Source organism: Herpailurus yagouaroundi, unplaced genomic scaffold, assembly GCF_014898765.1.
Source record: "Herpailurus yagouaroundi ecotype Mexico unplaced genomic scaffold, PumYag 203, whole genome shotgun sequence".
NCBI lineage: Eukaryota > Metazoa > Chordata > Mammalia > Carnivora > Felidae > Herpailurus > Herpailurus yagouaroundi.
Window position 1 is genome coordinate 21,734,394 of NW_024412434.1, and position 25,406 is coordinate 21,759,799.

Consider the following 25,406-nt stretch of genomic DNA (forward strand, 5'->3'; position numbering starts at 1 on the left):
AACTACTAGATGGATTTTAGAGAGAAAATCAGTTTGTGGGGAAGTAGAAATGACACCACTGCTGAGAAACAAAATACTGCCTTTGAGACAATTGATGTAGTTATACACACTATGGCTCTGGCTATGGTACAGTTGAACACAATTAACACATTTAACAACTGGAAATTTTTTTATTGTTAAAGCCAAATGACTTTCCCCCCCAAATAAAAGCTTTTTGCCTTCAATACAGTCACTGGTTATTATTAAAAAATGGAAAGGTCTTTGAATTTCAACAAGTTATTTTTGGACTCTATAAATTCTACAATTCATATTAGGGAGTCAGGTTGAACTCCTATTTGAAAATGCTAATATGTATGAATAAGGCATAAAGCATGACACACAAGTTAATCTTTAGCACTTGGAACTGAAATCACATAGCAAGATAATTCATGAATATGGTAATAATTGTTCCCTGGCACAAAATCTGAAAGCACGTTATGCACTTTAAGTGGATTTTACATTTTAAGTGAACTTCCCCAGTATCATCTTCAAGCTTCAGAAGTAACATCCGGCGTAAGTCATTATACAGACACAATCTGGGACTTTTGACAATTTGGCAAAAGCTGCGTAACAGTTGACTTTTTTCCCCACTAAGAAAAAAAGTTTTGCCCAACAATAATGCAAACAAGTTTATATGAGGCATATAGGACTGTACGAAAATAAACTATCAACATTTGAGACCTGTTTCTGTCTAAATGTTACTGACAAATAATTACATTCATTAAGCCCAAATTTTTACTATTCATTCCTTCTTTTTAACCCTGTAGATGTTAAATCTAGCTGGGAAGTGACCAAATGAGATTTACTGCTAAACAGTCTAAATTTGTCCTTCTTCACTAAACTCCCAAAACCAAATGAAGTAGCATTATTTCAGTGCTATGGTAATTAAAGTACAACCCCTCACCCTGTCTTGCGTTATGTATGAAACTTAGAAAGGCTCCATTTTATGCAGTGAAGAGGTCTTAAATACAAGTACTTAGGAAAAGCGGACTTGTGTCCTATCGTGCTATGTCCAATTTGCTAGAATTCTTCTCCTGCTCTCAAAATTTACGATTTGGGAATCGGAGCATGTTAACCTCCAGAGCAATTTCATTCCCTCCCAACTGCTTACCTGAATATATTTCCGCTGTGTTTCATCGTTTAAAACATGTGCAACGTGCTTAGAAAAGATCTTTTCTCTACCAGTTCTGGCATGGATACCAACCATAGTGACCCCTATGGGCCAAGGGGCATTTCCAATGGCCATCTGAAGATAAGCATCATTAGCCTAAAAAGAAAGAGATCAGAAAAGCAAAAATACTGGGTTGGTCCATATTTTTAAAGTATTTCACAGCCCTTTATGACATAATCTTCATCCATGTCCTGAGCATGTTGAAAGTATTACCATTCCCATTATTCAAACAAAAGAAATTCAAATATGAGGTGACCGATTGCCCTTCCCAGGACCACAAATGTCCTGGAAAAACAGAAACCAAAGCTAATCCTGTGAGTAAAAAGACAAACATGCCTTTGCAACCTTTGTGCACTGGAAATTAATACATTTCAGATCTGGAATTACCAGGTAGGTTTTTTGATGCACTGACACCAACTCCAGTTTGAGTCACCTTTAGACCCAGTCTTCTCCACAGGTGGTCACAAAGAAGATGGAGGTTAAGTGGTTTTTCATAATCCAACCCGCAACTGTATCCACTCCCTGCACAGCAGCACAGACCTCTGAAAGCAGCGGGGGCTCCGTGAGCTGGGACTATCACACAGGGTCCACAGCAGATGTATAAACAGAGATTAAATACTAACCCTCGAGTCGAATAGTTTAAGGATGAGATCATTTCACTTTGGCCCCTCAGAACCTCCCACCTGCCAAGAACCTTCAAATAAAAGCTACAAAACGTAAAGACAGAAACCAACGAAGACAACTGGCTCTTTTTCTAAACCAAGCCCAGCTACCTGTGAGGGGAAAAAAAGGAGAAAACCAAAAGAGAAATCAAGTAAATTCTACAAGACCCCGAGGGTTTCAGAGACGCTTACCAGTCAGGTCTCAAAGATATTCTAATTTTAAAAATCCAATACCTATGTGTATGATATGTAGAGCTGATTAAAAAAAAAAAAAAAAATTAGCCTACCAACAGACTAACTAGAAGTTCATTTTCTACCCTAAATTTGAATTTGCTCTACTCCGTAGTTTTAGAAAGCTTAATTTTTAAAAGCCCATTACATACTTATATCACTGATTCTGAATTGTACAAATTTTAACACTGGGTATTAACTGATAGAATTTCCAGTATTTAGTTACCCCAAATTTCTAAAGAAAATTGTCCCAATAGGTTATTCAAGTTTCTTGGTTCTTCTGCACTGTACGCAAAATGAACTTTCACCTGATTCTCAAATATGCAAATGCAAAAAGTAACCAGAGGGAAGGCGCGCTCACTAGTAGACAAGTGGTTTCTTCCCGCAGTGATGGTGACCTCATCTACCCATTCCAAGGCAACTGTCCTTAGTAAGCACCATGCAACTAACAGAAACTATCCAAGAATAAAATTGATAGACATAAAACCCAAAAACATTTCCTTCGATAAAACCAGCTGGCTCTCCAACAGAAGGAGTAAAATCACTACTGGAGCCTCATCAGCATGAGGCTGCAGCACCCACAGGTGCCAGCCGGCCCTGTGTTTGGGAAGAGATGGTCAGAGCACAGGGGTAAGCCCAGTTGTTCCCACTTCTCTGGCAGAGCCCCACCTACTACTCTGGAACAGCCGCTGGAACCGTCACGCTGAAATTCCCTACTCCCACACTCAGGAGGCACCGCCACGAGAAGCTTCCGCTTCAGACTCTGCTTACGGCCCAGATGCAGGGGCACTCATCCAATCCCCACTACTGGTACAGCAGGCCGCTCTCTTTGTGCTCCCCTCCGCCAGCTGACGGCCTTCCACTTGCCTTTCTGAAGTCGGCTCCAGGAACTCCGGGCCACAAGAGCGCTTTCTCCCTGTCGCCACCTCCTAGAGCCCATTCAGGAGGAAAGACACTGGGACAAGGGGTAAAGTCGTCCCTAACAAGGGGTCTGCTATTGTTGCTGTTCTGAAATGGGAGAGATGAATTCTGGCGGCCTTACTTGGAACATTTTCTCATAGAAGTATAAAGGGGGGTTAAATTCCATTGTATCATTAGTACAATACTTTAGCTATATTACGGATTAAGTAGGCTTTTATAGCTGGCCTGGGAAACTAATCTACATACCATTGTTTCTATGGGAAAATTTGTTCCAAGCCATAATCTTGAACAATCTTTGAAATCCAATCCCATTCACGAAATGAACACTGCCTATATCCAGTTCATGCTCCGAAGAATCTTTACACCTACCTTAAAAATGACTAAAAAATCAGTGTAGTCAGAAAGTTTATTATCAATGTCTAAAAATAAAGCTGACAACACATTAGAGAATAAAAGATTTTGTCACTACTAATTCATTTCACGTTTACTCACATTTACTCTTAAAGCTCCTTTGTAAAATACTCCCACGCTAAATAAACATAATCCACACACACAACCTAGACAGGCTCATACCGTGATTTTGATGCACAGCATGGTACCGTACCTTTACATATTCTCTCTGCAACATGAACTTAATGATATCTGTTATGGATTCTTTAATATCAGCAGGAAGATTCTGGAAAAGAAAAAACATCATCACTATTTTTGGAAGCTACTGTGTATAGTTCAAGATTGCATTTACTCTTTACAGATTGTTTTTTTAAAAATCAGTTAATAGAAGCATCTTCCAAGGAACCTTACCCTTTTCCGAAGCTTTCTGAAAAGGGGTCTGAGATAGGACTCAGTCTGTTTTTGAGTGGCACTGTTCAGTTTACCCTGCACACTGCGCTTCACGTAATCTTCTCTGGCATTCAGTTCTTTAGCCCAAACACCAAGGAGAAACTGTCGAAAGAATGGGCAAATTTAGACTACGATGCCACCCAGTGGTTCAAAAAGTTTAAATGTTCTCTAAAATACGGAACAACATATTACCATCTTTAGAGTATATTTCTTGACTAATTAAAATATCATCAATTACCGTTTAATTAATGAATTATTTCTGTTTATTGTGTCAGGTATGTTTTGCAGTGCCTCTGGCAAGTCACAAACTCCCCTGTTCTCTGTATGTGTGTGTGTATTATATATATTCCTAGTTCAACAATAATTTCTCTCAAAAAAAAAAAAACTATCATATCTCACAGAAATATTTCGACAGAGATAAACTTTTACTCGTATTTCTATTACATAAAATTGAACCCACAGAGACTTATTTGCCATAATGGCATATGTGCTATGATACTTAATCAATCTTCCAAATATGTTGGTGCAGCACAGGCACATCCCAGAGATACCGCGGGTTTGGTTGCAGACCATCGCATTAATAAAGCAGATATCGCAAGAGCCCAATGAATTTTTTTAGTTTTCTAGTGCATATAGAAGTTCTGTTTACGCTATAATGTAGTCTCTTAAGCGTACAACAGCATTATGTCTAAAAAACAATGTATGTAGCTTCATTTAAACATACTTTATTGCTAAAACATGCTAACCATCATCTGTGCTTTCACATCCTAATCACTGATCACAATTCACCATCACAAATGTAATAATGAAAAAGTTTGAAATATTGCAAGCATCACCAAAATGTGACACAGAGACACAAAGTAAACAAACGCTCCTGGGAAAAAACGAGGCCAGTACACTGGCTCGAAGCACAGCTGTCACAGACCCATCAATTTGTAAAATAAACCAACAAGCCAAAACGCATTATCTGCAAAGCCCAATAAAGCCAAGCACTATAACATGGGGTATGCCTCTGTTTGGACTTTCTACTTTTGCAGGAAAGAGGAGATTCAATTAGATGTTCCCACTAAATCACCTGACTGAAAGAGAAGGAAGGAAAAAGAAAACAAATCAACTATGACTCATCCCCCCTCCCCTCTCCCAGCCCTGGAAAGTGGACCTAGTGCCCCTTGGGTTTAAATGCAAAGAGCACCCTTTCTAGAGGCAGATAACCAGGGAAGGTGGAGGAAGACCTACCACCCCAGGGGCATCACCTATGCTCATCCTCTGTCCGGAGAGGAGAGGTGGTCACTCCAAGAGGAAATTCCAGCTCACGCCAGCTCCCAAGCCCTATCTAATTCCATGCCATCTCAACAGACTGAGAATCCTGATGACTAATACACTGTATTTAAACAGTAAACACAAGTAAAAGCACTTCTCGTGTTTAAATCTCTTGGCATGAACATAGTTTGTGAATAAGTGCTAAAATGAATCTGACATTCACACACACTCTACCTACCCCAGGAAAGCAAGAAATCCCACGGCCAGAGACGGATGGAGCTAACCATAGCGGGAATACACAGCTATCTGCACAACTGAGAAAATGAGCAGTCTCTGAAAGGTTGCTGATGTGTTTGCTTTTTTTTCCACTGCCAAGGTCTTCCCACCTCCTTCCTCTCCTTACTGCCATCACCACTCGTAAGAGCTTCTGGAACAAGCCCCTCACTGCACTCCCTCCTGGAGTGTTTTAAAAAATTTTAAACTCCCCGAACTTCTCGTTCGTTCCACCGCTGTGATTCTTTTCTGTGTGTTTACAATAAGTCAGTTTTAAAGTGCCACAGTGAAAGTACACGTACATCCCCTCAGACTAACCTCTCTACCCAAGCGCACGGCAGTGTTGGAAACCAGGTACGTACAAAACACGTTTAACGAGGGATTCCCTCTCCAGTCCTTGACCCTTAAATATGGTCCAAAATTAAAGAACAGTTCGTAACCAACCCACACGTCCTTCCTTCGTAGCCCAAAAACACGTACCTTAAGGAATTTGGTAATGATGTCCATGTCTTTATGATCATCCCCTTTTCCTAAAGACTCTCCCAATGCCTGCAGAAAACAGAATGCTTCCGGTCATTCGTAAAGAGCAACGATGGAATATGTTACCAATGTGAGTTGAACACGGATCTTTATTACAGAAACTAACTGCTGTTTAAAAAAAAAAAAACTAAGGAATTTCTAGATAAAAAACAAAACTTGCTTTCGGCTCAGATCATGATCTCATGGTTCATGAGATCGAGCCCTGTGTCAGGCTCTGTGCCGCTTGGGATTCTCTCTCTCCGCCCCTCTGGTGCACACACACACTCTCTCAAAATAAACTTAAAAAAACGAAAAAGAAAATATACCTTGCCATTTAAATTGAGAGAGTAGGTCATCTTTTATGAACCAAAAGACAAAAGATGGGGCTTTGAGGACTGACTACTAACGGAACGGAGATTTCTTTTTAGGAAAACAATGTTCTGGAATTAGATTGTGATGATGGTTCCATCAACCTGCGAATATACTAAAAATCAGTGAACTGAACATTTTAGATGGGTAAGCTGTATAATAAGTGATTATCATAATAAAGCTATTTCAGAAAAAAAACAAGCTCAGAACTGGTTACTCACACTAATTTTTTCTGTCAGATTTAGGGTGCATAGATAAGTGAGGGGGAGAAAGACAGGGCACAATTACCAGAACTATGATCTTACTCATGCAGAGTGCAGCCAAGAGTGAAAGGAAACAGAAAAATAACAGTTTGTGTTTTATTAAGCAGTTAAAGCTTTAAACTAAGCCATAATTTTAGCTTGAGCTAGATATTTAGATAGTACAACACTGCTTTTTAATTAAGATTACACGTATCACACCATATTCATCACAGTGGCAAAAAATGAGAAAGCAAGATACTGCCAAGTGCTGGCAGGGATGTGGGAACAAAGGGCACGCACACACTGCTGATGCGGGTATAGACCGGTACGGGCGTTCTAGGGAGCAGCCTGACAGTACTGGACAAGTGAAACATTTCTAACACAGCAACCCTGCCTCTGAGTCCACAGGGGTATGTGCAAGACTGCTCCTCACAAAGCTGTCTGTGGTACTAGGGAGCCGGAGCAAGCCAGCTTTCAGGAGGAAGCAAAAAGTACAAGGCAGTGAATGCCACCGAGTACGAAATGCTACCCAGCAGTTAATCCAAAGGTTTAGATATACGTGCAACATCAAGGGTGGATCTTAAAAACAGTTCTAAGTAGAAAAAGAAGAGTAAAAAAAAAATTAGTTTCACAGTATAGTATCATTTATGAGTATTCAAAACACAAGCATACAAAACACTACTGGCTTTACAAGACCACCAACAGATACAAGGATGCGTGTCAAACATAGCCAAATGATTACTTTTGAAGGCAGGAAGTAGGATAATGTGAGTGGACATTGAGGAAAAAGGGAGTGATAAGTAAAAGCATGAAATTTCAAATGGGCCTTTGTGCTCCGAAGTGAGGAACCCGATGACCTCAGGAATCTTCTCCAGGGAATGGAAGGTATGCCAGGGAATGAAGACAGGTGGGCGTAGAGATTACCTCTAACTCCTCGATTGTGGTGTTTTCTTCATGAACTTTCAAGTCATTCTGTGTGTCTTCCTCTCCAGGTTCCTGGCCACCAACAAGCTCATTGAGGTATTGCTGGTCGATCTTATCCAAAGCTGCTTTCAGATCATTTCTCAATCCCTGAGAAGGGTGAAAAATTACACCTCCTATGAAATCTGATATTTCACTTTTGATTTTTCACTAAGTCCAAGTCATTTTCTTCCTCCACAAGTAGTTAAGAGCTTAGTAAAATTAGGGACTCAAGTAAGATTTCAATTTATTACACAGCTATCATCGGTGTCCGAAGTTAATTATCATGAACATATTTAAATTGGAAAGAATGTATGTACAACAGCTCCTCTGGTCAGAAAAATAAAGTGTATGTGTGACAAATGCAAATGAGAATACTCACAAATGCTTTAATTTTCTAGTGAGGTCTAATGAAAGTGAGTCCTCAACCCATTTTTCCAGTTGACTTAAAATGTCTAGCCTTACCACAACTATTCTGAATTCCCATAACATTCAGCAATGTCAACTAGTATCTCATCTATATCCTGGGCTTTTACTAGGTTTCTAATAAATCAGCAAATTCCACATTCTATTCACATCCAGTTTGTGACCACTTGATAAAAACAGAAGCCTTAAAGCTGGACCCAATACCTTACACCACACATAAAAATTCAAAAAAGGAGAGCCCAGGGTGTCTCAGTAAGTTAAGTGTCTCACTTCAGCTCAGGTCACAATCCCATGGTTCGTGAGTTCGAGCCCTGTGTTGGGCTCTGTGCTGACAGCGCAGAGCCTGGAGCCTGCTTCAGATTCTGTGTCTCCTTTTCTCTCTGTCCTCCCCCATTCACACTCTGTCTCTCTCAAAAGTAAACATTAAAAAAAAATTAACTCAAAACGGATCAAAGATGGGAATGCAAGCTGGTGCAGCCACTCTGGAAAACAGTATGGAGGTTCCTCAGAAAACTAAAAATAGAACTACCCTACGACCCAGCAATTGCACTACTAGGCATTTATCCAAGGGATACAGGTGTGCTGTTTCAAAGGGATACATGCACCCCAATTTTATAGTAGCACTATCGACAACAGCCAAAGTATGGAAAAAGCCCAAATGTCCATCGATGGATGAATGGATAAAGATGTGGGGTGTGTGTGTGTGTGTGTGTGTGTTTATACATATGTACAATGGAGTATTACTCGGCAACCAAAAAGAATGAAATCTTGCCATTTGCAACTGTGTGGATGGAACCGGAGGGTATTATGCTAAGTGACGTTAGTCAGAGAAAGACAAATATCATAGGACTTCACTCATATGAGGACTTTAAGAGACAAAACAGAGGAACATAAGGGAAGGGAAACAAAAATAATATAAAAACAGGGAGGGGAACAAAACAGAAGAGACTCATAAATAAGGAGAACAAACTAAGGGTTATGGGAGGGGGGGGGGGGGGGGGGCTAAACGGGTAAGGGGCACTAAGGAATCTACTCCTGAAATCATTGTTGCACTATATGCTAGCTAATTTGGATGCAAATTTTAAAAAATAAAGCAAGTTAAAATTTAAAAAAAAATGATAAAACTCTTAAAACACACACACACTAATGGATCCAAGACACAAACGTAATAGTTAAAACTGTAAAACTCTTATAAGACAACACATGGGAAAAGCTTCATGATACTGGATTTGGCAATCATCCCTTGGATACAACACCAAAAGCACAGGCCAAAAAAAAAAAAAAAAAAATAGGTACACTGGACTTCATCAAACATGAAAACTTTTCTGCAAAGATACTATCACCAGAGTGAAAAGATAACCCATGGAATGGGAGAAGTACTTGTAAATTACTAATATGATAATGACTAATATCCAAAATATATCAAGAACTCATACAATTTAACAACAACAAACCCTACCTCATTAAAAATGGGCAAAGGTCTTAAATAGAAGACTACATCCAAAAACATAAAAATAAATTTAAAAAGAAGACCACACACAGAAGGCCAATAAGCAAACAAAAAGATGTTTAACATTGCTACTCATTAGGGAAAAGCGAATCAAAACCACAGTAAAATAACACTTCAACCCGACAGAATGGCTATGATCAAAAGTAACAGTAAGTATTAAGTACTGGCCAGGATGTGGAACGACGGAACCCTTCGTGGCTGGAAATGTAAAATGGTGCAGCTGCTGTGGAAAATGGTATGGCGAGAACCTCAGAAAGTGACACGTACCCACGCCAAGACACATTCTAATTAAAATGTCAAAAGGTAAAGAAAGGCAAGGAGAGAATGTTAAAAGCAGCAAAAGAAAAACCACCTGTTGTGTATAAAGGAACCCCCATAAGACTATCGGCAGATTTTTTAGCAGGTTTGCAGAACAAAGGGGGCGGCACGATATATTCGAAGTGCCAGAAGGAAAAACTTCCGAACAAGAATACTCTACCAGGAAGTTATCATTCAGAGTTGCAGAAAGAGTCTTGCAGACCAGCAAAACTAAAGAAGTTCATCACCTCTGGACCAGCCCCACAAGGAATGTTAAAGGGCCTTCTTTAAGCAGAAAAGAGTGCTAATTAGTAACACCGTACGAAAGTATAAATCTCACTGAAATAGGTAAATATATGTATTATAAAGGTAGTAGATCACTTTACAAAGCTAGTAGGAAGATTTCAAGACAAAAGCAGTAAAACTGTAACTACAAGAATTAAAGGATTTACAAGGTAAGAACACGTAAAATATGACATCAAAAAACCAAAGATGTGGCAGACAGTAGTAAAAATGTAAAGCTTTAAAATTCAATCACACTTAAGTTGTTATCAGCTTAAAATAGTCTTCCAGTTAGTGCACAAGGATGTGGTGCCACAGCACAGGGACTACAGTTAATACCACACTGCATATTTAAATGGTTTACTTATGTTTGAGAGAGAAAGAGCAGGAGCAGGAGAAGGGCAGAGAGAAAGGAAGACAGAGGATCCAAAGTAGGCTCCGAGATGTCAGCATAGAGTCCTATATGGGTATCGAACTCAAGAACTGTGAGCCCATGACCTGAGCCAAAGTCGGACGCTTAACCGACTGAGCCACCCAGGGGTCCCTGGTATTGCATATTTAAAAGTTGTCAAGAGTAGAGCTTAGAAGTCCTCAACACAAGAAAAACATTTTTAACTATGTATGGTGACAGATATTAACCAGACTTACTGCGGTGGTTTTACAATATACACAAATATCAAATCACTAAGCTGTATACCTGAAACTAATACATCCATCATACCTCAATTTGTTTTAAAAAATGTACTGATAAACTCTGTAGCTTCTGGGACAAGCTTGAGCAAGATTAAAATACAACAGGTTGGGAACACCCTGCGTGGCTCAGAGAGTTAAGCGTCCAACTCTTGTTTTCGGCTCAGGTCATAATTTCATGGTTTGTGAATTCAAGCCCCGCCGTCATCACAGAGCATGCTTGGGATTCTCTCTCTCTTCCTCTCTCTCTCTCTGCCCCTCCCCTCCCCTTCCCTGCTCGTGGTCACTCTCTCAGGATAAACATTTAAAAAAAAAAACTTTTTAATACAGCAGGTTGTAATAAATACTAATAACTAGAAAAATTTTCAAGTAATTAAGTATGACTAGTAGAAAAATTAAATCACAAAATAATTTCATAGTTCACATTAATATTTTAATACTATCTTCAAACAAGGAAGGAGACTCTGGATATAGAAGAGAAATGAAGCATCACAAAAACCAGTCTAAGACTTTAAGCTTTTGTTTTAGAGACAGAAGGTGCACATACAGACAAGAAGAGGGGAGAGGGACAGAGGGACAGAGAATGTCAAGCCAGCTCCCCACTCAGCATGGAGCCTGATGCGGGGCTCGATCCCACGACCCTGGGATCATGACCTGAGCCAGAATCAAGAGTTGGATGCTCAGCCAACTGAGCCACCCAGGTGCCCCTAAGTTAAGGTTTTCAAAAGGACTGAAAATTTTAAAAAGATTGTTGTGAACATTAAACACAACTGAAGAAAATTTTTTAAATTCATTTATGCTTGAAAAGAAAAAAGTTGGGGCGCCTGGGTGGCGCAGTCGGTTAAGCGTCCGACTTCAGCCAGGTCACGATCTCGCGGTCCGTGAGTTCGAGCCCCGCGTCAGGCTCTGGGCTGATGGCTTGGAGCCTGGAGCCTGTTTCCGATGCTGTGTCTCCCTCTCTCTCTGCCCCTCCCCCGTTCATGCTCTGTTTCTCTCTGTCCCAAAAATAAATAAAAAACGTTGAAAAAAAAATTAAAAAAAAAAAAAAAAAAGAAAAGAAAAAAGTTAAACACAGAATCGCTACACAATCCACCAATCCCACATCTGGGTATGTACACAGAAGTGAAAGCAGGAACCTGAACAGGTATTTGTAAACCTATGTTCAAAGCCAGCAGCAGTATTCACTGCCAAAAGTGAGAAACAACTCAAAAGGTAGAAACAACTCAAATGTCCACTGTAGCCGAATGGATAAAAACAATGGGATCCATACACGCAACACAGTATTACTCAGCCTTAAAAAGGAAAGAAATTGGACACATCCTACCACATGGAAGGACCTTTAAGATACCATGTAGTTGGGAGGTCAGTCCAGGGGATCCTTCACATGACCACAGTCGGCCCTCATCTGACTGCAACCCCAAGCAAGAACACAAGCAAATAACTGCCCAGTGTACCCCCAAACTACAGAATTGTGAGATATCATTAATTAAGTTACTAAGTTTCAGGATGGTTTGTTAGTCATATAGGACCGAGAAAGATTTTACAATAATAAACTGTTGGAAGCTACTAAGTTTTGGGGTGATCTGTTACATAGCCATAGGTCACCCCAGCTATCCCTCAGTAACTGACAGAGCAGATTAGTTAGTAAGGCCACAGAAGAGCTGAACAATACTACCATTGGGTAACTGACATTTACCCAGCGTATAAAATGCACTCTTTTCAAAAGTCCATGGAATATTCACCAAGACAAACCATATGCTTATCAGAGCCCTATGTGTAAAAGCTAACACTATTAACCTTTTAGACAAAATACAGAAGTGTATCTCTCCAAAACCGTGGGATAGGCAAATATTTCTTAAGCAAATCACCAAAAGCAGCAACCATAAAAAAGAAATGGATTCCATCAAAATTTGAAACTTCTGCCCATCAAAAGACACCATGAAGAGAAGAGGTAAGCCAAAAACTAGCAGAAAATAGTCATAAAACATGTATCTGTATATCTGACAAAGAACTTGTATTCAGGAATATATAAAGAACTCCTAGAATTCAAAAATAAGAAGGCCAGCAACCTAATTAAAACATGAACAAAAGATTTTTACACATACTGCACAGAGAAATATACGGGCTGTAAGTCTATGAAAAGATGTTCATTACCTTTAGTTACCAGGGAGCTATAAATAGAACCACAATTAAATACTGAAATACTACTACACCTACAAGAGAATGGTTACAATTTAAAACACAATAAAAAAGGCTTGAGGACATCTGGAAATACTTGGCATTTCTAAAGAACTTAACCATACGTTTACTCTTACTATTCAGCCCTTCTACTTCAGGTATTTACCAAGAGATGTAACCTTTATTTACTCAGGAGAAATAACACAGACCCAAAAAAGACTTGTGCAGGTGCCTGGGTGGCTCAGTTGAGTAAGTGTCCGACTTTTGATCTCAGCTCAGGTCATGATGTCAGTTCATGGGATTGAGCCCCACACTGCTCAGCGCTGAGCCTGCCTGGGATGCTCTCTTTTTCTGTCTATGCCCCTCCCCCACTTGGGCGCGCAAGTGTACTTTCTCTCAAAAAAAAAAAGACTAGTCAGAGCAGTTTTATTCTTAATAGCCCGAATTTGGACACAAATGGTGGTATATTCAGACAAATGAAGATCATCACCAATGACAAACTACTGATTTCTGCAGTAACAACGACGAATCTAAAAACTATCCTCAGCGTAAGAAGCCAGACATGCTCTCATGACTCCATCTACATGACATACTCGAACAAGCAAAATTAACCTACCGTGATAGAATTTTCAAAGGTGGTTGTGCACACATGGAGGAGATGGAATAGGAGGACTGGCTAAGAAGGGGCACTAGGTGACTCTCCTGTGTGAGAAAAACACTGTGCATCTTCGTAAGGGTGGTGGTTACATGTTTAAAAGAATTCGTCAAAATGCACTGAACTGTATGCTTAAGATAGGTGCCGTTAATTAAGATAGGTGCTTTTAATTAAATTAGACGGGTGCTTTTTTAAAAATTAAACGTTAAAGATTTACTTCAGCAGCAGTAATCTGGCAACTTCATTGTTCCATTTTTGCCTAGAACAACGCAAGTGCTCAAACCCCATACTACTCTAGTTTATGTGGTACAGTGATATTCTCCGAGTTTTGTCCTGACTTCTTACCTTGTTAACTTCTGGTGTGAGGATCTCTATTTTTCTTAAACGCTGAAATGCATCATAATCAGTTTCTCCAAACAGTCTGATTGGTTCTCCTCTTTCTCTCAATCTTCTGATAACCTAGTAAAAAAATCAGTAATAATAGTAATCCCTATGTTTTTAGTAATAATAATTCCTCCTTTAGGTTACCAAATACATGATTTCAAAATTGAAATGCAAAGTCAGTTGTCCTTATTTTTTCTTCAATTTTCCATGAACAGATCTACTGAGTTACTGTCACATCTGAAAATCTCTAACGTGTTTTGCATACTTTGGCTGTTTCGGCAAAGGCTCCATCTGGATAACAGAATACCTAAGAAAAGCATGAAGATGGGAGGGAGTGGTAACTTTTAAATACAGAAGGAAAATAAAGTCTAGAGTCATCCAAGAACTCACTGACCAGAGCCTGGAGTCAGCACTGTAATGCCACATTAAAAACCAGAAACTTACCCTCAGAAGAGATGGGAGTTAGGATCAGGGCGGGGCACCGGTAAGGCTTTTGAGGGGCTGGAAATACTGTTTCTTGACCTGGGTGATCGTTACCTGGGTTTTGTTTTGTCATCACCCATTATATTGCACACGCATGTTTTATACACTCTTTGTATCCATGTTGCATCTCATAAGAAAAAAATAAATTTTAATTGTGAAAAATAAAGGTTGATCCAAAATTGTTCCCAAGTAACAAGAAAGAATTTTATCTGGAAACATAAATAGTGGCACAGAAACCATTGGTGGGGCTCCCACTGAATTAACCAAAGCTTCGTATTAAAAAGATGCTTAAGAGGCCATCCAACGCTATCTCCAATCAAGGCAGACATGACTTCCAAAACCCCTCTGCCAGGCCCGTCAGACAAATGCCAGGGATCACGCCTCGTCATGAAACAGGCCGTCCCAATTTTGGACACATACTTTCACATATGTTTTACTTCTCAAAATAAACTAAAACCTCCCTCCCTCAGAATTCTACCAATATGCCTTAGTTCTACTTTATGCAACCACAAGAACACTAAATTCTTTTCCAAAATTACAGCTACTGTCAATGGATTTTTTTTCTTTTATGTCCCCAGTGTTCTTCTCTTGGGGCTAGGTATTCCAAGTTCCTTTCACCTAATTTTCACATGACAGCTTTTAGAGTCAGCTCATCCTTTCCTCTGTAAGTTTCCTTTTGTTCATAGTTCATTTTTGTTTTGTATCGCTCTATATAGTTTGAATTCTTTATGTCACATGACTTTCTTGAGATTTTTTTGTTGTTGTTGTTTTTGGCTTTTTAAGAAAAAGACCAGTTGGTCCTGACTAGAGTCTAAAAAGCACTGTAGCTGAGAGCACAAAGTAGCATGACCTGTCTACAGAGCCTGGCGGTCCTATGTACCCCAAGTCGTAGAAACGTTCAGTCTTTACTCAACAGACTGCAGAAACCATGCTTCTCACAAATCTTCCAAAAGAAATAACCATACGTTAGCATGCACTCAACGCCATCTGTAGAAGGATGCTCATCTTAGTATGATTTCTAAGAGGAATGTGCTAAAGCAATCTAAAGGACCATTACTATTTGGTTTTTAAAAGAATAATTGGCTTTAAAAATATTATGGGAAATTATGTAGTCATAAAAAATTATACAGATCTCTGTGTTCTGACCTATTAAGACATATTCAGAGAAAGTTATAAAACCGTATTTTTAAAACAATTTAGGGGTGCCTGGGTGGCTCAGTCGGTGAAGTGCCTGACTCCTGATTTCGGCTCAGGTCATGATCTCATGGTTCATGAGATTGAGCCCCATGTCAGGCTCTGCACCATTAGCGCAGGCTGGGAGTCTCTCTCTCCCTTTCTCTCTGTTCCTCTCCTGCTTGCACTCTCCTCCCCTCTCTCCAAATAAATACACATTTAAAAAACTAAAAATAAATAAAGTAAAATAATTTAGACAAGTAACTTAAGTATAATTACTTAGAATGTATACACTTATTTAGAACAATGTGTTTAGTTTCTAAAGTTTAGAAACATATATTCTTTCAAAAGTTCAAGAATAACAAGAAAAGCAAAGATTTAGAACTTCATGAATACTGCACAGTATTTTAATCCAGTAGGTCACGTTATGTAGGCAATAATGACATAAAACTTACTGGAAAGAAATGGAAATAAATGCAAATGCTCTGGAGGTTTTTCTTTTTTTCATGAAACACTCATACATCAACTTACCTCTTGCCTAGAAAGAGTCATGGGTAACTTTTCCTCTGCAAGTTCAAGTTCTAACACAGGATTCGAAGAAGTTAACGGTTTCTGGTTCTCCTCTTTTGGCTGTATCTATATTAATGCCAAAAGAAATCAAATTCAGCTTTTACAGTATACTACAGCTAGTACTGATCATTCTATGCATTAACTGCTCATGGGAATAAACAGGTTTTCAATATTGGAGGTTTTCTAAATGTTCCACTGAGGAACTCCTACTAAATGTGCCTGCATTTGAGAACTCATCAAACTTCTCCATCTCAGGGACACAGCCAGCAAGCACACACACAAGGAGATAGCACTCTTGCTACTGAAAAGCGACAGATGTATAATGATTTCCAAAATCTAAAACTTGTTACAAGGGCTGAAATTTAGGCTCGTTTCTCCCTAGACTCGAAACAAGTTAAACTCTTTTCTTAAAAACCATCCACTTGCTTCTCTTTGAGAAAACCACCTCATAGGGTTGTTTGATCCTTGTTCTGGGTTTTAATGAAACAAACAAACAAACAAACAAACAAACAAAAAAAAAGTGTTTTCTAAGAAATCTGTGAAGCCTCAAGCTCCTGCTTTTTCCTACCCTCCTTTTTGAAAGGGAGGATTCCAAGAGCACCGAGACCACTGCTGGACATGTGGAAATACTCCCAAAGCTACACACAATTTGCCAACAGACCGAGCTCTGAACCTTGGGGGGAAATAACAGCACAACAGCACCTTCTACTCATACCCCACCCCCGCACCCCCGCTCCCAAGAATGGACATTCTTGTATGTATGAACCCGCGGGGTGGGGAGGGAGGGATCTTTTCACGTATTGAGTCTGCTGTCCAGCTCACAGTTTAGGAAAATTAAGTTCAACAATTCGTAAGCCCCAAGGTGTAGTCTGTAAAAAGATACTGGAACATGGTTTCCCACCTGATCATAGGACTAATTTCAAATGCCAAAACAGTAACAAAAAAAATAAAAAATAGAAGGCCAACATTAAAGAAATACTCACATTCCATTAAGAAGGCTATAATGGTTAAAAATGATATCATTTCTGATTCTATAGTTCATGGCTAACTGTTATGTTAATGTTAACAGAGCTGACAGAAAACTGAGGTACAAAAATCAACTCCTGTATTTTCACAAACGAAATCGGCATCAAGCCTTAAAAATGGAACCTAGTTTTCATAAGAGAATGGAAGTGATACATGCTGCATTTTCATTACTACCAAAAAGGAAATATTGAACACGATTTAGAAAGAAAAGCCTGTGCTTTCCCTTTAAGCATAAAAACAGGCATTTCTCCAAAACTCTCGGGATGACAAGCACTCTTAATTACAGAATGCCAGTTACATTCTGTCCGCTGGACCCAATGCCACCAGCAGTGTCTCTACGGTAGTTCCTCTGCTTTAGTGCTTTTCTCTACAGAAGCCAAAAAGTACTGACCTATAACGGAAGCAATGTAAACAAAGCAAAACCGCCTGGTTTTAATTCTTTTCCTACTTGACCAAAACGTTGAAAAGGTTCAAATTTAGGCAGCTGGGAAAGCAACAAGTCAGCAGACTAAACCCATGGTAAACGATTCTCATTCCAGACCGTGTGTGAGTTAGACAGCGATGGACAAGAAAAGATGAGAATTCTTCTGTCCTGGTATCCATTCGCTGGCTATTTACATAAAATGTCTTTTATTTTTCCTAAGCTAAAAGCGAATGAAATCAATACATTTATGGAAAATATCAAAATAAAAATGCAAACTTTTGTATTTTAGACATCCATCAGAAACATAAAACTACATTTCCAATACCTGCCCCCTGCCCACACTACGAAATAAAACCAAATGCATATACATACCATTCGCATTCCTCATGCTTCCTTTTAGAAATGCTATGCCAGATAAATTGATCTCCAGACTTTCCCCATTACATGCACAAGAGTATTATATTATACACATGGTTCACAAGCAAAAAGTTACTGTCAAATTTAGGATTTGGCACAAGTATTTCAACACAATTTCTCGGTCTTGTTTAAGAAAGTATTAAACTAGATACAGTCTTCTTTTAAAACGATTTAAACATCAACTTCACCTCATAACATTTAACCCCTCCCAATAAAAACCCCAATATGTTACTCAACTAGGAGAAGAGTTGGATAGGATAATAATAGGGTAACCTCAAGGACACTTTGAGTCATGCCTCTGAAATAGTCTTCCAGGCCACTCATTCGTTTCTAATATTTCTATACATTCTCTACACACTAGACCTTATCACACAAAAGCACAGTGTTACATGGCATTCTGCCTCAGGCAGAGGTACTTGGGGCCAAAAGGAACTATTAACAATGCAAACATAAAAACAATGGCTTAAAATATTCCAGTGAAAGTGGGGAAATACCACAAGGTGCTACACCTCGGTAGTGGTCGAATGAGTAAAATGTTTTGAAACCCTTTAAAATGGACTTTTATTGGGAGAGGTGGGGGGAGGAGCTGGTGGTTGGTGGAGATGAAGATGAGGCAGAATCAGACCCAAAAAATTCAAAGAAACAAAATTCAAGCTTTGATCTCAAGCCACTTCATGCTGTCCACAAAAGCCAAACCATTCCAAGCCAGAAGGCATGCATGTATTTGCCTGAATTCAAGATTTAAAAAAAAAGAAAGAAAAAAGAAAAAAGCTCCTACCTCTCCCGATGGCTTCTCATTTATAGGCTAACGTATAACATTGATAAATTGAACAGAGATCAATAATTTTGTCACTTTAACAACAGCTATATAAATTTAAACTCAGAAATATACGACTTAACACAAAAGCAGAGAGCCCTACCTTGTAGCCACATCTTTCAAAATATGCTTCCTCTTCTTTTTTGGCAAGTTCACTACGCTTGAAATACTTTTTATTTTCCTATTGAAGAGAGAAGTACGTTAATAGGTCCCTGGGTAAAATTTCATGTTCCGTAGGCAACCTACCAACACTTGAGTTTATCAAGAGCATGGTAAAGCCGGGTATATTATACTGAATCCCTCGACATGCCATCTGTCTTCTATCTGCTCTAAATATGAAGTCTTTTTCTTGCAGTATCATTTTAACAGGCATATCCAGCAAAGAGAAGAAACCAACAATATTTTCCAAATGTTCACGTTGTTTTCATTTAATTTCCCAATGTTTAGGTTCAATGATAATTTCTACAAATGAATTCATTACAAACTACAAAAAATAGGATGCTTTAATTATTTTCTTCCAACAGAAACAATCAAAGATTATGGTTAACTGTTATCTGACATCTTAACTGCCATTACCCAGAGAGCTCCTAGGGTGTGTCCAAAATCTTTTTTGTCACTTGGAATCTTTCTGTACCAATTAATTATATTTGTACTGATATGATTCTTAAAATCATATTAATTCTTAATCTAGACATAAAATGGTGTGAGAGTCTTTATTAGCAATTAGCAAGATCGTTTAAAGTTATTTGTTTTATATGATTCAATGTTATGAGACCAGCTCTAAGTCTGTAGGAGAAAAAAAAAAAAGTTAGTTCTTTCTATACTATATACAAACTCATTCTTGCCGTTAAATCTACATTCCCTAATTTGGACGCTGTTCCGTCTACAGTTGTGCCATTTGGATATTATTCCAGTAATGACTTAGCTCAAATAAAGATACTGCCCTACTTTATTAGTAGTAATTATAAGGGTACCTCAATGGTACCTCCATACATGTATTTCAGTACCTCATAGTTCCCAAGCTCATTCACTCCGGCCATGATCGTGGATGCCAGGACCATGACAAGAAAGGTTGATGGTGAACAACGGGCAGATTAGACTGCTACACTTGAATGCCCTGATCAAGCCTGGCATCAGGAAAACATTGTTGTGTCTCCCCTGTGATACACACAGGAAGTATACAGCACATCTACTAAGTATTCTTGCCAAAAAGCTGCAAGTGAATCTAACCAGTTAGGTCTAATTTACAGTTTATTAGAAACGTAGGGAATAGGGAAATAAACGAAACACCATCACTGGGAAGCAAATACTGGGACGTTTATCAAGGTAGCCAGGTTTTCTAACAAGTTACTGGCATAAAAAATGGGGGAGAATGAAAATGTTCTTGATTAAAAGAAGCCAAGAGTCGTAGTTAACAAAGTTAACAAGCAAGTGGATTCTGTGTGGATCTGATTTGACCAAACCAACTGTAAAAATGTCTATGTACATATTTTAATTCAACTGGGAACATCTGAACTAGAGAGGATATTAATGGTATTAAGGACCCAAATGTAATTTTGTTGGGTGTGATCCTATCTTGTTTATAAAAGAACACGAGACAAGGATAGATGGAGGTTCATCCTATAATTCTATTTTTGTGTATGTTTAGAATCCTCAGGATCAACAGTTTTGTTAAAGTTCATTAACTCAACGAACATTTACTGACTCGTCCACCACAAACGAACAGCTTTACAGATGCAAAGCTGAAGGTTATGACCTGGGGTAAGGAACTGATTGCATCATCCAAACATCAAAGCTACCCTGAGAAAGGTGGGAGCAAAATAATACTAATCCCAGTTCAGAGGTGAGAGAGCAGAGAGTTGGAAAGGGCAGGTGACATCCCCACAACTTACTGAGCCTTGTAAGTAACACGCACAACTAGAACTCAGGTCCTTAAAGTCTTTGAACGGATCCAGTATTACAAGCTTCAGTTCTTCACTCCCCAAATCTTATCTCAGCATCAACGGTTTCTTATGACCACGTAGCATTCATTCACTGTCATATGTCACGTAAACAAGTTGACAAGCACATACTCGTATCCTCTCAGAAGAAGTAAAGGACTCTCCAAGCCTCAGTCTGTGGTCCAATCTTTACAGTATCTTTTACTACCACATCTCAATTCCATTGACTATACCCAATAAAATCTTAGCCTAGAGTATCAATTGTCGAAAGGTAGTTCATGGACCTCTGGGGGTCCTAAAGACCTTGTCAGGGGTTCTAAAAGGTCAAACACATTATCATAATAATACTAAGAGGTTATGTGCTCCATTTTCACTGTGCTCACACTTTCACTTTCACTGATGGTACAAAAGCCAAGGTGAGGAAAGCCACTGGAACCTCAGCATAAATAAAAGTTATTTTTATTTACATCTCAGAGTTCACCGTCTTCTTCCCAGCAAGCACATGCAGAAAAAATAAAAACACCAGTGTCTATTCAGAAACTTTTTTAAAAAAAGATTTTATTTTTAAGTAAGCTCTCCACCCAACATGGGGCTCGAACTCACAACCCCAAGAGTTCCATGCTCCACCAACTGAGCCAGCCAGGCACTCCTCTTCAATATCACGATACAGTACAATTCCATTAAATCTCAACCCCTGAGTATTATCATCTTTTTATATTTGGTAGGATGAAATCAAACATACAAGCAGTTCTGCTACATAATGAACTATGATAGCTGTCTCCTATTTGGCAGACATTTTCTCAAAACCGAACAAAGCAAGCCCATTACTGAAAGGAAAAGAGTAATATTTGTTGCCAATGATAAAATTCCATCCTTCAAGCAAAGATCAGAATGGTGATAAACTTGCAGCCATCACTGTGAACTTGATGGTTTCCCAATGCTAAAAGGTTTTTCTGGTCAATGAGTGGTGGTATGTATCATTTCAAGAACATAACATGTAGAAGACCTATGTAGTTCAGCAAACCATGACAGTACAAAATCAACAAGTTTCAAGATTATGCATAGGCAAAAGATCTACAAGCAGAATAGTTCAGAAAAGATCTGGAAAATAGATCAATAGATTGTAATATACAAAAAAGTTCATTGATGGGCACCTGGCTGGCTCATTGGTGGAGCGTGCAACTCTTGATCTCAGGGTTCTAACTTCAAGACCCAACTTGGGTGTAGAGATTATTTATAAATAAAATCTTAAAAAAAAAAAAAAAAAGTTCACTGATATGGGTCAGAATCCAAACTCTAATATTTAAGAAACTTACCATTTGTGTAGTTTTGGTACAGCATCAAAGAATATCCACAATTATCTGAAAGGCTATTAAAATACTACACCTTTTCCAAATACCTGTTTGAGGATGAAGTTTCTTCATATACTTGAACAAAAACAACATGTCACAACAGGCTGAATGGAGAAACGGGACAACTCAACTGCCTTCTAATATGCCAGGGATTAAAGAGAATTGCAAAACTTTAAAATGACATCAATCTTCTCGCTAAATTTGTTTCGCAATACAGTTTTCACATAAACATTTATGTAAACACACATGGGCTAATTATCATACGACACACAAGTAAATATAGAATATATTTTTAAATTTCCCAGTTTTAATTTCTAAGACAGTAATTATCAATAAACATATCCTACGTAAACAAAAAGCTCTCCGGAGCCAACAGTTAAGTACACAAAGGGGTCCTGATACCAAGAAGTGACACTCCGGGGCCTAGTAGAACCCCCTTGCTGGCCTTCTCCATGCCTGCACCCAGGGGTGCTGGGCAATGTTGGGAAACCACCTGGGCCTCAATGCCACCCACCGACCTATTTAGTTTTTTTCTCCAATATATTCTCTACACTGACCAGTACATATCCTCCCCTCGCTTAAACCTCTTCTCCCATCCTCTCTCCCCTTATTTTCAGCAAATGACTAAGCCACTCTGTTACAAAGAAGACGGAAGCCATGGAACAGCAAGTCCGCCCAGCACCAAGCCTTTCTTCCCTTCGGAAGCAAAGAGGAAGTCTTCCTCCTGCCTAAGGCCAGTCCCTTCCAGCTGCACCCCGCTTCTCAATTCCTCCCGCCTTCCTCAGGGACTTCTCATCACCCATTACTATTTTCTCTTCAGCATCTGCACCTTCTCCCTCTGTACCGGGCTCCTGGCCATTACCACTTAAATACGCTCAAGACTCCAACCGTAAATATTCCTTGCTCTGCACGAGGTAGGATGCTAAGCGTCATTTACAACAGAACTACACGAGCATGTTTTCTCTCCTCTGTACCCACGTCCTCACTTCCAGTTCTCTTTGCAGCCCTGCCACAACTTGGCCTCCGTTCTTACTGCTCCAGCGAAAAATCCTGAGGTCATCAAAATGTCCACAGTGCAAATGCAAAGAATCTTCTGCGACTGATCTTAGGCAGTCTTCAGTTCAACTGCTAACTCCTCCTTCAATAGCTACCCTCTTGGCTGTCAGATGACTTTGCTTATTTCTTCCTCATTTACTCATTTGTTCAGATTTTCTAATTCTTGTATTTTTAATATTATCTTTTAGTCACTTCACTTAGATTTTTCAATTTATTAAAACATATTAAGGCATTACTGTCCCTAATGATTTTATTTCCAGCATCTTCCATTTTAGTAACGGCAGTTTCTCCCTTTACTATTTCAAAATTTTGTCCAGTTCTGTTAAACAAGTTTTAAACATTAAGTTGATTTTATATTGTGATAAATGAAAAAAATCAAGTGCAGAAGAGTAGATCTACTATGCTACATTATATTTAAGAAGAGGAAGAAAGACTATACACCCACTTGGATCCTTTTCACGTGTGTTTCACGTGCATGAATTAACTGTTAGCTGCGGCAGAGGAGGGGAATTGGGCGGCCTGGAGACACAGGTTAGAAGGAAACTTTATTGTACTCTTCAGTAGGTTTGGAATTTTGAATCATTTGAATGAATTATTAATGATAAAACTGTTAAATTTGCTTTTCATTTTAGAATTATAATGAGAAAAATAAAAATATTTTGCTTTGTACTACATGACCCTTCATTTCATGACATCAAAGGGTGTCTAAAACAAAAGGTTCCCTACCATGTTTCAAATGTCATCTTTACATACCTTATATTTAGTAAAACAGAAGAGTTTAAAAGGGCAACTAAAACTTCTCTAATTGTAAAACATTGTTTTATAAAGCACACTGAAAACGCACTTTGAAATACAAAGTGCTGGGGACACACTGATGACAATTAAAATTGTACAGCATTAAAACTTGAGAATCAGTGATTCAGCCCCTTTACAGGTAACTCAGGCGAGTTAGACGACTTGCCCAAAGTTACAGAGCTATCGAGAAACGCGGCCACGATCACATTTTAGGGCTTGTTCATTCATTTCACAAATCTGCTTTCCTTTCTAACTGTATTCACAATTCTCAAGCTCTAAGTTTGTTGAATTCACTACAGAATGAATAAAGACCTACAAACACAAAAGTCTAAATAAAAGTGGGTGGTACACATTTTAAGACAGCATATGGACTGATGGTTAAATTTCTTTAGATTCTCTCCTAAAGCACCTAACTTTTTTTTTTCCAGCACCTAACCTTTCTCCCTGATTTTAAAGACAACCTGCAAAGGGTATACAAAAGTACTTCTCCTTTTTAAGTCAGAACCTAATTCCTACATGCTGCTTTACAAATGTTATTCTTGGACTCTAAGTTGTACTTTCTGTAAGATAAAACTGAGGTCCATAGGTCTAAAGTGCAGAAGCGTATCTACTGTACCACCTGAAATGTCTGCCAACACTAATAAAGGAAAATCAAAATTTAAAACATTCACCCATGACTGTCAGCATTTCATTAATTTAGAATCATCATTCCTCAATCATGTTAAGGTTTTTAGTGTTTAGATAAATGAGACAGAAACATCATCAAGAGTTGTAAAAAAAAAAAAAAAACACACTGGAAAGCCAACAAATATAAATATACAGCCTGAATATGCAAAGATACTATACATGAGATCAAAGTATGTGGCAAGGTTAACACCTTGCTGAATTATGAAAATAAGCCTTAAAATCCCTCAAGTAATATACCATATGGGAGGATACACACACACACACACACACACACACACACACACACACACACACAATTTAAAGAGACACAATGTTACATCAATGGATAGATCATCCACATAAAAAAAAATAATAAGGAAACAATGCCTTAAATGACATGTTAGAATAGACAGACTTAACAGATGTATGCAGAATATTCCATCCAAAGGCAGCAGAAGGGGGTTGCTTGGGTGGCTCAGTCGCTTAAGTGTCAGACTTAGGCTCAGGTCAGGATCTCACAGTTTGTGGGTTCAAGCCCCACGTCGGGCTCTGTGCTGACAGCCCAGAGCCTGGAGCCTGCTTGGGATGGTGTGTCTCCCTCTCTCTGCCCCTCCCCTGCTCATGCTCTCTCTTTTTCACCTTCAAAAATATATAAACATTAAAAAAGGAAAGAAAAAAGCAGCAGAACAGACATTCTTCTCAAGTGCACATGGAACATTCTCCAGGACAAAGCATGAATGAGGCCACAAATCAAGTCCTGATAAATTTAAGAATGAAA

The 25,406-nt window shown here is 38.9% G+C and overlaps 1 protein-coding gene across 2 annotated transcripts in view; it reads right to left on the bottom strand.

Moving 5' to 3' along the window:
* PRPF18 (pre-mRNA processing factor 18) overlaps positions 1-25,406 on the bottom strand; it is a 49,940-nt gene that overhangs the window by 13,658 nt on the left and 10,876 nt on the right. The window contains exons 2-10 of one of the 2 annotated variants that reach the window (XM_040451384.1): positions 18,923-19,000; positions 18,781-18,807; positions 16,097-16,201; positions 13,871-13,984; positions 7,452-7,598; positions 5,878-5,946; positions 3,826-3,966; positions 3,629-3,700; positions 1,151-1,306 (exon numbers count right to left, since the gene is read on the bottom strand). In XM_040451384.1, coding sequence (XP_040307318.1) covers positions 1,151-1,306; positions 3,629-3,700; positions 3,826-3,966; positions 5,878-5,946; positions 7,452-7,598; positions 13,871-13,984; positions 16,097-16,201; positions 18,781-18,807; positions 18,923-19,000 — 909 coding nt within the window. The remainder of the gene's footprint in view (positions 1-1,150; positions 1,307-3,628; positions 3,701-3,825; positions 3,967-5,877; positions 5,947-7,451; positions 7,599-13,870; positions 13,985-16,096; positions 16,202-18,780; positions 18,808-18,922; positions 19,001-25,406) is intronic. The other variant, XM_040451385.1, reaches the window with a different exon arrangement.